We start from the raw sequence: 18,836 nt of genomic DNA, 5'->3' as shown, positions 1-18,836 counted from the left end.
CTTCCACCCCAGCAATCCACTCTCCCTCTCTCCTGTGCAGAGGGAGTGGAGATGTTGATGCTGTGAATCGTGGCGTCTTCCTGCTCTCTCAGCTGCCTAATGACCGTGCTCATCACTTGTTCCCAGTGCAGGGTGAGGGACAGTGTTCCTAAGTGTGTCGGTATTAAGAAACTGACTGGAGGGGGTGGGTAGATGGTCCTACCAATGGCTACAACATCCCTTCTGCCTCTGCACCATATAAATATATATGTGGGCAATGTGCAGCTCCTTTGAAGTATAGCATGTTGCCTACTACTGCCGTAACAGAACATAGCAGATACACGGTGGGTTGCAAAACGTGACACACTCATTTTACTCAATTGCATATCATTACCAGGGCTCCTCATTGATTGGGGACCATGGGATTACATGCGAATGTACACACATTTCTGTTTTTATTGCATACCAAGAACACAAGGATTGAGCATGCTAAATGATTGAATATAAAAGGTTGATCATAGTGCAAATATTTTGAGAAGTCTTTTAATATAGTAAAACACAGCACCCAAGTCTGGGGAAATCTGAGCAGACGTTGGCATACTGCTGGGTGCTTATTTTTTAAGCTCTAAAAATATATAAAACAGAAAAATACAATAAGCGCAATCACACAAAGATTAACAAATGATATAATTACCACATATACTGGAGGGTATATTACCTCACAATCTAACTTTCCCTGACTTAGTCTGCAGCCAAAAGGTCTACCGCTCCACGGGCTGGTAACAGAAAGATATCCCAACAAGAATGACCTAGGCGCAAGTGAAGACAAGAAAAACAAACATAGGGTAATACGTTCTAGCAATTTCACCGCCAGAGGGTAAGATATGCACTTACAGTGTGTCAGATATAATCAGGCCTTGTATCCACTCTGGGATCTGGAACAATTATGAAGAGTCTGGAACATCCAGCAGCATCTCATCCGCAGGAAGCGTATTCTCGTGCGTAGTGTCACATGTAGGAAGAGAAGTGGGACACACACATAGTGTAACACAGTTTATTGTAAAATTAGATAAAAAATGACAATAGGTAAAATACTCACACTTTGTGAGTTATCATAAAAACTTTTTAGAATTTAGAGCATCTCACACTCAAGGGTGGGTATCCGTGGATCTATAAACAGTCTTTGTTGTTTTCCTATACGATGTCCTTTTGACCACTTATGGTGTTATGGCCGGCTGCCAGAGGTAAAGATACACTTTTACAGTGCACTCCAAATACTGTCCAAAGCCTCTAAGGGCAGGGTATTAGCTCCGTTGTTTTGAGACCCGTAGTAAGGGGCCGTGCGTCTCTTTAACTGCACCTAATGTGCCAGTAGTACTCACGCTACTTCAGGGGTACAGAGTATTATTTCCCCTTCTGTTGATGTCAGTCCCGACCGTCTGTGGACTTCCCCGCTCCTCTGGCTGCTCTCGTCCTCCGTGGCCGTCCGGCAGCACGTGATGGCGTGATGACGTCACTCCGTCTCGCGAGATTTACGTCCAAATCCCCCGGCTCACTGTGTGGATCTGCGTCCCAATCCTCCTTGATAAAAACATGTACCGTGGAAGTATACCGGTACAAATCACTGCCAAACAGCTGTTAACTGCTGTCTGTTACTCCCGAATGTCCTGTGTTCACTCTCAGTTGTCTCAAAACCACGCCCTACGCGTTTCTCCTTTCGGCTTCGTCAGGGGCTGATCTCACTATCTGTCCCTAATCCTGGGTATAAATACCCTCCTCCATTACATGACTGGCTGCCCAGTAAATTGAAGAATTGCAGGATTCACATATTAATTATACTTGATAATTGTACTATGCAACAAAAAGTCCTCTATTAGGAATTGTATTTATGTTGATTCAAACAGTTAAAGACAATTAATTCTAATACCACCAAGTAAATAGTAAAGCATATACAGAGATCTATAGCATTATGGTGTAAACACATTCAATTAGAAATCAACCTCTAACTTGATTCCTAGCTTCTAAAAAGCAATATATAATTAACCTATATTGTTAACCACTACAGTCCCTCAATTTGGATAGACTCTTGTGTGTAAGTACTAATTTAGTGTTCCTCAAATAGGGAGGGTAAAAATATGTCTTGGTATTTAACGGTAAAGCAATAATTTGTAGTGTATTGCCTAGAATCAGTTTATTGTTAACTTATTTCTCCTCTATTCTCTGGATAGGTTACATGTGTAGCCATGTATCCCCTAAGCTACTAATCTGCCCTGCCTAAAACATAAACCCTGATACCAGTTCAGGCAGTGTTAGGGTTAATCTGGGATTTCACCTGCAGTAAGCAGCTCCCTTGATTAACAAGGCAGGGTGGGCTTAGGGTCTGTGTTCTGCCCAATCAGGGGTTCATACTTAAGGCTTCCCCTTGGGTACATAAGGGACTGCAGAGTCTAAATGTAATGGTTCTGGAAGTTCTGAGTTGTGTTGGAAGTGTGGAGCCAGGGCTCTGGTTCACCTTCCTTCCCCTCCCTCAGGGGAGTGGGATACTACCCCATATTCCACCAGGGAATAAGGGAGCTAAGGATAGACCTTTAGGGCCTCAAGCCCTAGGAGTTGATTCCAGGGACCTTTGAAGAAGTGTACCTGTTGTATGCTGTGTGCAGTTAAAGAAATAAAGAACTGTTCCTGTTTTATACTCCTGCCTGAGAGTGCAGTTAATCAGGGTGAGTACCGGAGGGTTTTCCTGCAGGGACTGCACCCAGTTCTGCTGGAAAGATCTGAGGAGAACCCTAAAGCCTGTCCTGTTCGTCCCCACTACGACACTCGGTATCCTGTAAGCCTAGTAGGTGAGCAGCACAACAACCCCAGGTAACAGTGGATTCAGCAGCAGAGGACCCCAGAGGAGATCAGACTCCAAAAGACTGTTCATGGTCCGAAGGCTCAACAAAGGTATCCGGACGTTCCTCCTTCTCTTACCGTGCACCCCAAAACTGGAACAACCTACCAGACTCTCACATCCACCACCAGTTTAAGTTCTTTCAAATCTAAGGCTGTCACACATTTTAACCTGGTCTGTAACTGTTTCATACGCCCATAATATTTATTATCTTTAACTGTGCACGCAATGTCTTGTATATAATGTATAACCTGCTCATTTATGTAACTGTATCTGTAACCATGTATTATTTGTCTTAACTCTGTGCCCAGGACATACTTGAAAACGAGAGGTAACTCTCAATGTATTACTTCCTGGTAAAATATTTTTAAAATAAATAAATTGGTTCCCATGGTATATAAAAAAGGGGCCAACAAAAAGTAGTTAGCTGCTTTAACAGTGTGGTGGTGTTTGAAACGGGCATTTCCATATAGTAGGCAAACAACAAAATTAAGCAACTTATCAATGTAATTGACATCCTTAAGATTCAATCATACCTACTCATTTGTATCCTCTGAAAAATGAAGCCTTTCTTGATGACAGAGACAAGTGATCACACTAATATGCTAATAAATGGAAAAGGTTCATGTAGGAAGTAAATCAAAATGAATGTAAATCATCGCACATATACCAACTGATATGGCAAAATGTATTTTGTTGTGTACTTCTCTCCCCAAACCAGTCACCCCCATACCAGGGCTTTCTTTTTAAAGAAGGGGTGTATAAGCCTTATCCATGGATCATATGCAATTCTTTCTATCGGGCAGTAGAACCCAGGTCATATAGTTATAGTACTCGCATTCACTAACAGGAAGAGTAGAGGCGCTGTGGAGGGGGGGAGATAAGTATTGCCCAATTGCAAGGGGCCATACAAATGTAACTCTCTAAGGCTGGGCAGTAAAACCAATCGCAAAGCAGCTTTCATCGCTTCCCCAGGAAGAGGCTCTCTTATCAGCTTATGAGCAATGTTCTTGTCATTGTTCAGCGTGGTGTGTTTAGGAGCAGGCACAGATACAGTGGAGCAGCAACACTTGGAGCAGTGACACAGACATGTCAGGAAGAGGCAGTCTGAGGGCAACACCCAGAGAAAGAAGGCAAGTAAGGACACCTTCCCAGGGCAGCCAGGAAGGAAAACCCTTCCCCATGTAATGTTGGGGATGCCTGCCAGAGATTTGCTGATCTTCTTGCATTGAAGGGGTTTTGAGTCATCAGGTAAAAGGGATGTTTGGAAAGAGGAGGGGGGGTCTTCCAAATGCGATGCTGATTTGGGGGAGTTTTCTGTTACTTGGTACAGACATCAAAACAAAGCTGCACGTTGTGCACTTTCCATAACTAACTTATTTTGTGTGTGTTTTGTCTCATATCACCTCAATTTAATATAAGATCATTCTCAGTCAAGAACACCATCTAATTTTATGTTTGTTTATATGATTTATAAGTTACATGTCAAGTTGTGCACTCTAAAATAAAAAAAACTATTAATGTACCAAAACCGACGTTTCGGTCTGAGCACGGCTCTTCATCCAGGTGTATCGCCGTTTATATCATTTCACTTTTTTTAAATTTGCACCCTGGTGTTTTCTTGAATGTAATCCCCTCATTAAAGATCAGGTGAATAACACGATTTGCTAAATTGGCAATTTGGATGCATTTTTCTCATTGACTAAGCATCAATCTTGTATACTTCAAAGGATAGTTTAATAATGAAACCTCTTCTCTTGCATAGCACGGACAGTGCACCTGTCCTTTGTACCTTGCAATGACTTTTTGGTCCTGAGGCACAATGAGAGAAAGTGACTTTACCAAGGTCACCAGAAGTGGCCAGTCCCGTTCACCCACTTCAAAAGCTGTGATGTTATCTTTAATTTACTCATTCCTGCACATTTAGAAATGGCACTTGTGCGTATTACCTCACTCAAACAAAACTGTCTATTGTATAGTGGTATCAGTGCTAGATATGAGCCTTTAAACATAGAATTCCTCTCCCAAGAGCTTACAATCTATTTTTGTGTCCGAGGTGCAGGAAAATGACTTGCTTATAAAGGACCAAGTGATTACATGTGCCAGTCCAAACATATGCTGCCTTTATTTAATGCAGCTAAGTGTTTCAGTTTGAGTTAATCACTAAACTTGGGTACAGTATTATGAGGTTCCGATTCCATTTGATGCCAGTCTATTGGGGTCCTCCACACTATGGGAAAACCAGGAATAAACCAAGTCTCACGATGACATGGAACTAAATGAACTCTACTGCAAGTGCCAATCTTTTAAATTATGGCTTTGCTCTTGTATTCCTGATTGAACTCACTATTAATTTTACTAGCTGTAATTTTTCATTGTGAAATTAAAGGCCAGTGCTTGATCCTTCTCAAGTGCTCTGCATTTATTAATAGACTAGTGCCTTTAGACATACACTTTTTTATTTTTTTTGTATCTAAGCAAATGTATATCACACTGCATCAATAAGATTGTAAGCTCTTTGGGGAAGGGACTCATTTCTACCAATGATGTATTTATTATCCCTTCTGCAATATTACATTCCCTGTGCTGAAATCATAATGTTTGTAAAAATTGTTAGTGACACTGTGCTCATCTGCATGTCATTACCCAGAATCCCTGGCTGCAGTTAAAGCACTATTTGCTAAGCGATAATTGGGAAAGACAGGGTTGCAGACCTGTCTGAGACATGCAAATGTACCACAAGTGGTATTTCTATTTACTAAAAATTAAGCATTATGGACTTGGTTGGAGCTATAAAAATATACAAACAAGTGAACTCCATTAATGACATACAGGGGCAGATAAGTGTCAGTGCGTGTTCTTTATTATGTGTCTCTTCGTTTACTGTTCCTATTGCCTCGTGAAATCACTCCTCCTATTGCATGCTGATGCAACAAGAGCAAGATACTCGGATGCATTGAGAACGACCAGTTTGGGTGCTTGATACATATCCAAGTTTACACTACACATTATAAAAACAAAGTGGACATCAGAAGAACAGCTAGATTTACAAGGTGAATTTTTTTGTGCAGTTGTTATTAAAGTGAAAGACAAGTTGATTATTCTTTGTAAATATTAGTCATCTGGTTAAGGTAAAATTCTAGGTTGTTACCGAGTGTTCAGACTATTTTTAAAATGTTTTTTGAAGCATATAACATTGGTATCTACAGCATGCCAAATACAGAATTCCTTCTGGAAATGACTAGTTTATCAAGACAACTGCATTTCATATAGGGGCTTGTTTACAAAGCATGTAAATGTAAAGATTTCCCCCCTTCCCCCTCTGTTTTGATGATGTGATTAAGTCAGCCTTCAAATGTAGGTTACTAAAAGTCAATATATATTGCTCAGAAATTTGGTCCATGAGGCTACGTACGTATCAATAGTGGATTTTAGTGATGCTGATGAAGTGCAAAGCCTGAACAATCTGGTTTTGTTATTATTGTTGACTGGAAATGTATTCCGTAGGTTTTATAATAGGATCTTAAAATCTTTGTTTTTATTTTTTTTTATTGGGATGTGGCTTATCACCAGATAATAGCCACTTTTAGGAGAAGTTTCAGGTCTTTTGGTCCATAAAGATCTGATTTATCTCCTGATTTTCTCAAGGAGTGGCTCAGTGAGTTAAGATACTGACTGGCACTGTCTCTGCAAAGCGCTACGTAAAACTAGCAGCGCTATACAAGAACATGCTATTAATAATAATAATAATAATAATAATAATAATAATAACAACAACTACTAAAGCGCCATGAGAGACTTCAATAATCTGTATTTGAAAATGGAAAGTTTCTCCATGTTATTATGATTGACAATTGGTTAGGCAAATCCATCTGACGATGGTCTAGAAAAGACTATCCACATATTTTGCATAATGGCTTGGGGCACATTGAGCTTGAGCGTTGTTCTGGGTCTATTTGTAGTTAAATTTTATTTTTGTCGCCTTCCTTATATATATATATATTTTTTTTATTAAAAAAAAAATATCTAAAATGGGGAACAATGCTATTTTGCCAGATTTCTTTTTATTTTAGTTCAGAACAATTGAGTCTATGGGGTATATTCTGCAACGTCTGATAGTAATTATCATTCATTAACAATGAACAGCCATTCCAATGAGTGAGCGTTAGTGGCTAATACTTATGTGAATATAACGTATCAATGTAACCAAAAGGCTTTGGAAACATGGCCCTCCTCAGCATGGAAACCAATTCATGTTCTTGCATTTTGACACAGATCATTAGCCCGTGAGGACTATGACAGCTGCTTTTGTTGGAGCTCCACAAATCTGTCACTGATAGGAGCAGAGCTAAATGTAGTCTGCTTTATGCCAGTCTTGTGGTACTGAGCCTGTGGAAATAGAATCCTTGAATATGAAATGCAATGGTTTGACTATTACTGTACTTGGCTCTTTTAAAAAAATTTTTTTTTAAAGGAGCAATAAAGCAGTTTTTCTACTTGGTTTTTTAAAATACCGAATTGAAGTGGGGGGTCTCCATAGCTGAACCCCATTAATTTCAGCTCCGGGAACCCCCTGCTTCTGGATATACTTACCTCCCAAAGGGAGCCCCCCAGTCACATGGGCCAACAGGAAGCTAAACCTGATGACGTCACAGCCTCCTATTGGCCTACAGGGCTTGGGTGCTTTGAAAATTAGCCACAATGCGAACCCTGAAGTGGCTCCCGGCACCCGCTAAGGAGGGAAGTATCTCCAGAAACAGGGGGTCCCTGGAGCTGCAATTAATGGTGTTCAGCTCTGGAGACTCCCTGCTTCAAGTCTGTATAGAAAAGAAAAAAAGGCGTGGCTTGCCTCTTTAAGAAATCTTGGGAGCCTGCCATCTGGAACAGGTGCTTTATTTACTTTAATTTTGTCAAGCCGCCTATGCACTTCATCCTCTGTTAATCTAGAGTAGTGGTGCACAAACTGGGGGATTTTTTTTGGGGGGGGGGGGCATGACAGTTGGAGAGGTCCCACACTCTTCCCCAAAGCATTGAAATTAAATGCTGGGAGCGTGTGAGGCCTCTGTAACTCACTTACCTTCTCTCTGATGGCTTCGGCGATGCCCAGGGTCGTTTGGCGCCGGATACCAGGTAGGGGGGGGGAGGGGGCGTGAGAACTGGAGGGGAGCGCAGGGCTGACAGTTTGCCCACCCCTAATCTAGAGGTTGTGGCTTCCTCCTGTGGCACTATTTTTGCAATTGGTTCCTCCCTGGTAAATACAGAGGCAAATAATTCCCTTTATAGGTTTTTAAATCCGGTTTAACATATAAATATACTACACCACCGCTTTTATTTTTTCGATCTCTCCGAAAACAGTCATAACCCTCTAAACCAGAGATGGGCAACCTATTTTTCAATGTAGCCACAGGTGTGGCGAATGAGAAGTGAAAATCGCCACACCGTGTAAAAATTGAGAAATTAGGTTGCTAATTGAACATTTAAAACACACACTATTCTTCTGCTTCCCTCACCTCAGCACTATCACCCGCTGCTGGTTCACTTCGTTGACTCCTTCAGAAACCAGCACACGCCGTCAGGAAAAAGTTTATTTTACTGTGGGAGCTGGCAAACTCAAATTCCCCACACTTTCATGGCCGATTCGCCACTTGCGGCGATTCGCAATAGGGTTGCCCACCTCGGCTCTAAACTAACTGCCCATTCATGAGTTTCATCCAACCATGCTTCAGTAATGCCTATACTATCATACTGCTCCCCCCCCCCCCCTTGTAGCTATTAATTCAAGCTCTCCATTTTATCTGTCCGGTTTCATGCATTAGCAAGCATGCATTTAAGGTTTTTTCCAGTCTGTGCTATTATCTTACCCACTCCTGGCTTTCTACTCCAATTGGATTTAGTCTTTAGATGTTTACTAGTTATTATCTGTATTTAATGTGTGTCTCCCAGCTTGCCAAACTCCCACTCCTCCTCATGACCCCTAACTATTTCCCTATTCCTATCTATTCTGTCTAATGTTTCCCAACCAGGGTTCTGCGGTACCCTGGGGTTCCATGAGAGGATCATAAGGGTGCTGCGGGATTTCCTGTTCTTCTAGAGCAGGGCTGCACAACATGCGGCCCGCCGGGGCACAACATGCGGCCCGCGACGGACCCCCTTCAACCCCCCCTTCTACCCCCCTTCACCCCCACCTACCTGGTAGGGAAAGAAGGACGCGCTCCAGCAGTGTCTGTGCGCGCTCTCCCCTAGCCTCCCTCCTCCAGCACGGGGACGCGCTCTAGCAGTGTAGCGCGACCCGGAACCTCCGGGTCTGCTGCTAGAGCGCGCTTCCCTCACACTTCCCCGCCGCCATCACCATCACCAGGTAAGCATTGGGAGGGGGGCTGCTGACATGGGTGGGGGGCTGCTGACATGGAAGGGGGGCTGCTGACATGGGAGGGGGGCTGCTGATATGGGCTGTGGGGCCCGACTCTGTTTTCCTTGTGAGGGGGGGGAGAGTGACGTGAGTTGCAGGGGGGGGGGGGAGAGTGACGTGAGTTGCAGGGGGGGGGGGGGAGAGTGACGTGAGTTGCGGGGGGGAGAGTGACGTGAGTTGCAGGGGGGGGAGAGTGATGTGAGTTGCAGGGGGGGAGAATGATGTGAGGTGCAGGGGGGGTGGGATGTGTGTGGTGTGCAGGGGGTTATTGTGTGTTGGAGGGGGAGTATTATGTGTGTGGGTGAGGGGGAGAGATGGGGGTATGAGAGCTAGATGGGGAGTATCGCAAAGGTTGATAGTGAGGGGTTCTGTGGGAGATATGAGGATGATGATGATGATGAGGGGTGCTGGGGGAGATATATGAGGATGAGGATGATGATGAGAGGTGCTGGAGGAGAGATGATGATTTTACCCGTGCGGCCATCCTGATTGGTTGCAGATGGGTAATGCAGCCAATCAGGTGGTGTCAGGAGCCTGGGGGGTGTGGCCAAGAAGAGGTGTGTGTGTGTGTGTGTTTTGTTTATCTCTCTGTCCTGTGACTTGCTGTCAGTTGTGGGGAGGTGCCCCAGCAACTGAACACTGATTAGAAGAGAGAGAAAAAAGATTGAAAATCACTGTTTTGTTCATTACGTCTTTATATAACACCTTCCTCCATGTTTTAAAATCCTCCCCCCCATCCTCTTTGTTAACGTGCAATCAGGGCCAGATTAAGGCCCGGTCTGGCTGGGCACTTGTCCCGGGGCACCTTCTGCCATCGCTGCAAGTCACCTCGCAGTCTTCGGTCAACTTTAAATGTCTTCACCGCTCAGATCTCCCCAGCCGCAGGGAGCCGCCTGTCTGACGCCATTTGTGAGTATGGGCACAGGACGCTTGGCAATTTAAAAATGTCCATCCTGCTAGGTGGCCGCACTCACAGATGTGTGCCGCTGTGCGAGGTGCCCTGCAATCGGGGCGATCTGAGCGGTGAGGACATTTAAATATGGCAAAAGGTGAGTAATCCTGGTGGCGGAGCTGCGGTGGAGATGTAGTCGCGGCCAAACATCCCATTCCGGTGCGTGGACAGACTACAAATTTGGCGCCCCTGTAAAAATAAACGTTTTTATAGGGGCGCCACATTTTTAGTCTTCCCTGGGGGCAATGCAGCCCTATTATTAAGAGAGCGCTTCTCAGAAAAGGACTCCCAGTGCTCTAAAAACCCCAAACCCTCCTACCTATACCATTTTCTTTCTTGTTCCTCCCTGCCCCCCCCCCCCCCTTTAGCCAGTGTAATTTCAGTGGCTTTGCCCTGAAACTGGTTATCAAGCAGTATTGGCTATTACTGTAATCTAAGGAAGGTTATAACAGTTCATGTTATCAGCTGAATGCAACACTTTGTAAGTGTTCAACAACTTTATCTGATTTTTTTTTTTTTTAAAGTATAATAGCTTTTGGTGAAATTTAAGCCACTATAAAAAATACTTCAAATATAAACAATTGCTTCGAGCAAACTCTAGCATAACTATTTTACTATGGAAATGTCTATTTCAGTCTGTCAATCTGTGTGCTAATCTTACTACCTTTTCAAAGGGTGGTAACACCTGATACCTACCTATTTCTAGGAACCCAAGGGGCTCCCATTGCAGGAGAGCAAAGTGTACCCTGCTACCGAAGGGGCTTCCCCTGTGAGTGCAGGTATGTGTGTGAGATATAGTTAGTTCTTTATAGGTTATACAGACTATATATTTTAGTCTGCTATTTACTAGAGCCTAATTATAGCTATACTGGCACCTGAGTTTACTTAATCATTTTGTTATACACACCAAGCAGGAATGAATATCTGGACATATGAGCAGTGGTTGACAAATCACCAAAAAATCTACTCGCCACACAAAAAAAATCTACTCGCCACCTAGTACCAAACGTGTGCTGCTTGGGCCAATATTTACTCGCCCGGGGGTTAAATCCACTCGCCCGGGGCGAGCAAATGTATAGGTTTGTCGAACATTGCATATGAGTATCCATTTCCAGTAGTGAATTGATGGTTTCTAAACTTATATAGCATGTCCAAGGTACAAGCCACCGCCTAAAAGGTTTTTTTTTTTTGTTTTTTTAATGCACTATAAATATCTTTTCACTTATGCTGTTATTCATGTTAAAGAATTTTAATCTATCTGAATGAATGGGAGTCTGATAAATACCATATATAAATTTGGTGTTTGAGGCAATATATGTCCTCCTTAAAGTATAAACCTCATTTATCTTGAGACTACTGTGTCAATTAAAAAGTAATTATATATGTCGTGTGTGTTCGTGAGTGTGTTCGTTCTCTGGCTGAGCGGATGGTCAAAGACGGTAGAGGTATACCTTTAAGGGTGCCTTGTGGAAAAAAAACTACAGTAATTACAATGGGATTTTAGTGTACGAACCCAAATTCTGCAACACTGGCAGCAAGGGAATTTATTGCTGATTAAATTTTTTTTTTCTTTTAATTTACAATAGTAGAGAACTTTAATTTTACAATGACCTACAAATGGTAATTATGATATAGTTTTATTTTGGTCTAAAATCATATTGTAATGAAATACTTTGTTTCTACCCAGTTTTATTGAAACGTAAATTATGGGGTACCCCAAAAATTGGATCATCTCAAAAAAAGTTGAGAAACTCTGATCTATATGCTTTACAGACCTAGGGAAGCAACTGGTAATAATAATAATAGCATGTTCTTGTATAGCGCTGCTAGTTATACGTAGCGCTTTACAGAGACATTTTGCAGGCACAGGTCCCTGCCCCGTGGAGCTTACAATCTGTTTTTGGTGCCCGAGGCACAGGGAGATAAAGTGACTTGCCCAAGGTCACAAGGCGCCGACACCGGGAATTGAACCAGGCTCCCCTGCTTCACACTCAGTGAGCCACTCCCTCTCCTAATAATTCAACATGTACGAAGACCCTCCCAATTCCAAACACTGGCTTTGAGCAGGGATTCTCAAGATTCCACACCCCAACAGGTCAGGTTTTTAGGATATCCCAGTTTCAACACAGGTGGCTGTATAGGTCAGTCTTTAATTGACCCACCTGTGCTGAAGCTGGGATATTGTTAACCTGACCTGTTGGGGGGAAGGTCTTAAGGACTGGAATTGAGAACCCCCTGACTTAAAGGCTGCACCCCTATTTCACTTGAAGCCGCTACAAAAGGATCCTCTTGTCTACCTGCAGTCACTCTTTGATAAAGTACTATACCGGTATGAAACGTGTCAGGGATAACTGCTGGAATGATATATAAAAATTTTTTTTTTTTTTACGGCGATTGGTCCAGCTATTAGTACCGGCTTTTTACAGTGCACCACCTTTTTTCCCTTTACTTGTTTGCACCCCTATTTATACTCCTCCCAGAGGTCATTTAAAAAAAAAATCTGTCTGTTCGAAATGAGGATTTCCAATGATGGGAAAACAGAAAATAAATGAGCATTTTTGAGCCTGAGCCGTGGAAATCCGCAGCTGAAAGGAACTTGTAAATTTGAGACGGCTTCAATCTTCAGCTAAACATTCGCCCAGTTTTACTGGGCACATTGATATTAGAGTGAATAGGCTGAGAAACGGAGCGCATCAGCACCCCTTCTGTAACTTCAGTTTGTCATACATTATATGGTAATCAATTGCATGTGATTCTAATGAATCAAAATAAAAAGATGTTGAGTTTTAAGGGAATGAATAGTGGTCACAGAAAGTCCCTTCCACAGCACAAATGCAATTTTGTAATGGGGTTGTATGGAATGGTTTAATGTTGCAACTTGCATTCTGGTTATGACATTTTTCCCTGCCAGTTTTATAGTGAAACATACGCATATAGTAATTAAACTATTCAGTGCTAGAAGTAGATAACACAAATTGCATGCATGTGTACAAAATGTGTTATGCCTCTAATTCCCAGAGAAGATGGATTTGAAACAAAATCACAAGGTAGTGCATATTGTAACTGGTAAAATTGTTTTTTATTCTGGTCCAGTTTACAACATAAGTTCTGTTGGAACAAGTAACCATCGCTGACCACTGCAGAGCAGGAGTAAAGGGGACATGTTTTTGTAAAGATGGGATCAGAGTGTTTTCATGTTGACTCATGGAATACAAAATGCTGTGTTTTGAAAGAATAATAATTTTTAATTTCTTTTGCAGATGCTAAAGGTGAACTCCAGAACATTGTTTTAAATTTCCCCAAGATGATCTGTATGGATAAAAGCAGCTACCAGAATCATATTTCTGTGGCGTAATATTTGTGAAAACCCAGCAGATTCCTGATTTTAAGCAAAAAAAACTGAGTGCGCAATAACATGTTTCTAACATTTTCAAGAAAATCTGTGTCGCAGAAACTAAGCCTATTGCTGCTAGCGTTTGGGTTTATTTGGGGACTGATGTTGCTACGCTACACCTTTCAATATCCGAGACACCAAAGCAGCACCGAGCTTCGAGAGGAAATATTAGACTTGAGCAGAAGATATGTCAAAGCTTTGGCAGAAGAGAATAAAGACATTATAAATGGTGGGAACGGGGGCTCCATGGCAGGATATGGTAAGATATTAGATATATCTGTACACGAATACCATCCCTTTTTTTTTTTTTTTGGGAGTGGGGGTTATTTCATTTAAAAATGATTGTGTGTTGACCTGCTAGTACATTATACAGTGTAAAATATTCTTGCACACGTTTTATATGTAGTCCGGAATCTGGGTAAGTCAATGATTGTTTAGCAACTTAAACACATTCTATTAATATTGTGCTGCACATTCCATGAACATGTAGAGATTTGCCACCTGTTTGGTAAGTAAGTCTAGGGAGTGGAGTTGCTAAGAACTTGTAGTGATTCTAAAGCTTTTTTGAGCACTGGGAGATTTTTAAAATCTATGCACCACAATCTCCCTCCTCACAAGCACGAACCCGCTTATACTTGCCCCCTTTTTTACACACACCTCAAACTTGCCCCTGTTTGCAAAACACACTCCACATTCAAGCTCCCCAAACCCCCTTGTCTCCGCGCACTCGCCCTTTTTGCTCAAACTGCTACCCTCCCTTCTCACATGGCGTACTCGTCACCATTCTGCATCACACACGTCACATTCCCGGTGGGGATGCTGCAATCCGCCTTTCCTCTCCCCTGTGCCTGGCTGAGCGAGGAGAGCAAGCGGATCACAGCCTCTCTGTCTCCACACAGCACGGCACCCTTGGCAAAGGGTCACAGCACCGTGGTTGAGAAACACTGGCTTAGAAAGGTGTATAAAGTAGAGCAGTCAAAATAGACAATGAAAGATACATTTCCTGCCTTGCTGAACAGAGCAAAATGTTGTAAATATTAGCTTTTAGATCAGGGGCGCGCAAACGTCTTGAGCTGCGGCCCCCTTCCCGGGAGCCGCAGTGATCATGCCCCTCCTCTCCCAATGGCTCGGTGTCAAATGACGTTGTGAGAAATGTGACGTCGCGTCACCCCATTGCATCATTTAACGCTGCGTTGTCATGGCCGAGACCCGGCTGGCAGCAGGTATGTGAGTTACAGAGATCTCACGCCTCCCCCAGCATTTAATTTAAATGCCGTGGGGAAGAGCGTGGGGCCTAAGTAACCTCCGCGCCCCCCTTACAAATTCCCTAACACCAACCCCCCCCCCCCCCCCCCGTTTGCACACCGCTGCAGTTTAGATAGTGCCCTCTGGAGAAATGTAATGCTTCATTTTATAGACTGACAAATAAAATTTACACTTTATAAAAGGTTCATGTCTGATTCAAATATAAATCCTCGCAGAAAGACTATACACCATTTGCCATTGCTGTGGTAGCCAACAATATAGACACAGTTTTTGTTTGTTATTTTTGAGATTGGGGGGGGAAAAAAGGGCAGACATTAATTGTATAGGAAGAATGGTTTTGCTGGACATTGTATGAGTTCTAGGGGGTGTGATCATTTCCCCTCCCCAATAGTTTGGGTACTACTTGACAGGCCAAGACATTTGGGAACGCCTATTTGCTGCTACAGGGTCCTGCAAAACATTGTAGAGCAAAAAGGCCCCTCTGGCAGAGCAGATGTTAAAGTATTCGCTTCATTCAGCAATGCACAGCCCTCCCAGGTTCCATTCTTGGAATTACTGTGCAGTGTCCGCACGGCCCTTCAGAGCTCGGCCACCCTGCAGGTTCTTGATGGACACCACACAGGATTGTAATGTGTGGTTGCCAATACATTATTTGTTTTGTGGTAGTCTTCAAGCAGCAGGCTCTCTCCGTTTATAAACTCAGCTATCGCCATAACACGTTTTTACAGTCGCTCTTGCCCATTTGACAATTCTGTTCCATGATGTACATGTATTTTCTAGTAGAAGCAATTGAAAAGTAACACATTTTTATTACCTAGAATTACATCTGTCTGCTGTGCAGCGCTCCGGTTTGACATCTTCAGTGGTGCTTGTCGTGCGAGATTATGTCTGTGCATGTTAAAATATAGCGGTGCCACTGTTATTACACATCCCACATGCAACTCCTAGGGAAAGTGTTGTCTAACTGCAAGGAAATGTTTTGGTTTCTGACCACAACACAACCGCAAGAAAAAGCAAAGGGGATTGAGTTGTATATGGGGGGGAAAAAATAACTAAACTAGGCATTTCTCTAATAGTTTATACTCTGTTTTTTAAATTCCACCACTTGCCACAAAATAATTTTTAGGCTGAGATTATAATGCGCGGGGCGAGAACAAGCGGCCTCTTCCCCTATGAGGCCATCCATAGTGTGTGTGACCGCCCTAGCGATGCAGAGCGACCGCACAGCGGATTTTTGAAAAGACAAACAATTATGTATTTTCATGCAGCGGCCACATCACGTGAGCGGTTCAGCAATGAGGGTGAACCAGCCTGGTGACGCGTCCGTCACACCTCCCCAATCACTGGATGCTCAGTTCACCCATCGCTAGGGTGAGAGGCATGGTTAGAACACTTAACATTTGCCACCTGGAACATACACAGAGGCCGTGCGGTTGCAGAGGTCCCGCGCGCTTCCCCTAAGGCATTTAAATAAAATGCCGGGGGACCGGGTGAGGCCTCTGTAACTTCCCTTACCAGTCAGCTTGGGAGAGCAGGCATGGGGGTGAAGGGCAAAATTTTTGCACACCCCTGGTCTACAGGACCTTCAGAATCTCACTCTGCTAACATGGTATAGGTTATATATTTAAATGACCTTAAGGGGGTAACTTTTTTTTATTTTTCCGAAGCAGCCATTCAGACTGTTTTGGACAATATAGAATTGGCAATGCCTGACAAACTGGACCAGTGCTGCATCCCAATAGTATATGCTGGTGGTCTTGTGCCATTTATTTTAAGGTCATAACTACCAAAGTGATCTCATTTGAAGTATACTTCAAGGATTGACTGACTACATACAAATGTCCTGCACTCATCAATATATTTAAGTAAATGTATTCTAGCTTATGTAAGGCTCAATAGTTTAGGTGCTAGCCTAAAGAGTTTCAAATATATATTTGAAAAAAGTTTCTAGTAGAACACTAAGAAACCAAGACTCGTAAACAGATGCACTCTAAAGAATTCATATTTATAATATCATTTGCATCACAGAAACCATCTCTAAGAAACAGCAAGAACACTTTTTAAAATAACTTGAGCAGTTAATTTTGAATAATACATGTAACCCTTGTTGCCCAGCTCTCTAGGAAGGCTACATTGAGGTTGTTGTGTGTTTGACAACAATTTACCTTGTCTCAGGGTGCTGTCTGTGGTCGGCTGGGCGATGGGAAAAGATGGGTGCCAGGAGTTTCTATAGTACAACATCAATCTTTATTTATGTTTATGTATTATGTTTATTTATGTTGGGAACACTGCAGTCAGTTTCAGTTAGATTGACATGGTTGTACTTTGTTCCATCCATACTGCTATCATTCTTGACACATTTATTCCCCAAGTGCCCACTCTTAACACTCTGAGAGGTGTATTCAATTGTTACTGTACTGACTTCATCTTGTGGACCAGGCCCCTTCTGAGATCTTGTTCTGTGTAACGTTACTGTTACTTTCCAGCCCTGTTCTGGAACTGCCACTTCCTGTGGGGGGTGGGTTGATACAATGGATGGGGATTCGCTGGTAAAGCTGATTTCTCCCCAGAAAACATTCTAGGGGCTTCTCTACTTTGCAAGGTGAGGCATGCCTGCATTCCGTTACTGTGACATGCTTTTCTCATGTGGCCGTACTATGGAATCCTAACTGATGGGACACTGTCTGTAACTGCAACACAAAAAGGGAGCCTGATCTCTACTATGGGGAACTTGTAACCCTACCTCTACTTCCCCGAGGCTCCCTCTCCCTCTGCCATGCTGGAACCTAACTCCCAGAACACTCTGCTTCCTCTTTTATACCTCCTGTGACGCAGTACCTGTCTGTCACCACAGTGGAGCTTAGCATCTACTGCTTTCCATTAACCCCTTGTAGTACACTAGTAAACCCACAAGAGGGTGGGGGAGGGTGGTTACATACATTTCAAGATGGTTTCTTCTTGTTCTATTAGAATTTTTTTTCAAATAAGTTTATTAACCCCTTTACAATATGCTGTGAATGCGCTTTCCTGTGTTACAGAATAATTCATCTCCATTCTATTGAATGGGACTAAAATCTTCTTGGGGGGGGGGGGGGGGAAAGTGGCCACTGCAACACCGCATATTCAATAGGGGGCTAGAGTGGCTTTTACTGTTGATTTAATGTTGGAGAGCAAGAAGGATGATTATCATGACAAAATCTAAATAGCTGACCTGACACGAATCCTTTTTAAAAGTTTAAAACATTTCTGACATTTGATTTTAGGGGTGAAAAAATGTATACATCTAGAACAGAAGACTGCATATTTTAGATTAAATTGTTTTTAAAAGTCATGGCCTTCGGAGAAAAGAAGTAGGCTCTTATCAACGCTGTGTGTACCTTTTTGTAATGTAGAGAAACTCTTGGCTCGAAGCACTTCAGCCAGGATTGGCCTTCGTGTTGTCCGTTTAAAAAAAAAATAAAAAAATAAAAAATAATAGGCCCGTGCAATATTCCTATCGGTCCTATCGGTAACTTGCATGCATTTCATCTAATGTAGGAATATAAAACGCACTTTACATTTCATACCCACCATGAAACCTAGAAGTTTTCTTAAACTATATTCTTGCGTTATTATTTTTCTTCTCTGTATCTTTCCCATGCCAGTACAAACGGGTGGGACTTTAAGTAAGCTGCGCACAGTTTTTGGGGTAGGACAAAACCTTTTTTCAGTAAATTTGGGATCTATCAGCCCCTATATAGGGCTCTGTGCTTTTCCTTCTCACATTATTTGTCAGGAGTTATTTTTGTCTTGGTGGTTAAAGTGCTAGGTTCTTTTCCTCCACATGGTTTATTTTTCTGGTATTTCTGGGTACAGGGCACCCTATTTTTTTTTGGCTTTCTTGTTGCCAGGCATAGAAGAAAGCTTATCTGATGTCCCCTAATGCCACTGTTTGTTTGGCCAG

At 42.7% G+C, this 18,836-nt stretch overlaps 1 protein-coding gene across 4 annotated transcripts; it reads left to right on the top strand.

Moving 5' to 3' along the window:
- Positions 1 to 3,845: 3,845 nt before the first annotated feature.
- Positions 3,846 to 13,978, top strand: CCDC126 (coiled-coil domain containing 126). Of its 4 annotated transcripts, XM_075581248.1 has the most exons (3): positions 3,846 to 4,123; positions 5,810 to 5,925; positions 13,494 to 13,978. In XM_075581248.1, the coding sequence occupies exon 3, from the start codon at positions 13,649 to 13,651 to the stop codon at positions 13,961 to 13,963; it is 315 nt and encodes a 104-aa protein (XP_075437363.1). In that variant the 5' UTR covers positions 3,846 to 4,123; positions 5,810 to 5,925; positions 13,494 to 13,648; the 3' UTR covers positions 13,964 to 13,978. The 4 variants fall into 4 exon arrangements, with proteins under 4 accessions (XP_075437363.1, XP_075437362.1, XP_075437361.1 ...); XM_075581247.1 differs by lacking the exon at positions 5,810 to 5,925; XM_075581246.1 differs by lacking the exon at positions 5,810 to 5,925 and having other exon boundaries at positions 3,848 to 4,005.
- The last annotated feature ends 4,858 nt before the right edge of the window (positions 13,979 to 18,836 follow it).

This window comes from Ascaphus truei, unplaced genomic scaffold, assembly GCF_040206685.1.
Source record: "Ascaphus truei isolate aAscTru1 unplaced genomic scaffold, aAscTru1.hap1 HAP1_SCAFFOLD_1164, whole genome shotgun sequence".
NCBI lineage: Eukaryota > Metazoa > Chordata > Amphibia > Anura > Ascaphidae > Ascaphus > Ascaphus truei.
This window is presented reverse-complemented; position numbering and strand designations above follow the sequence as displayed.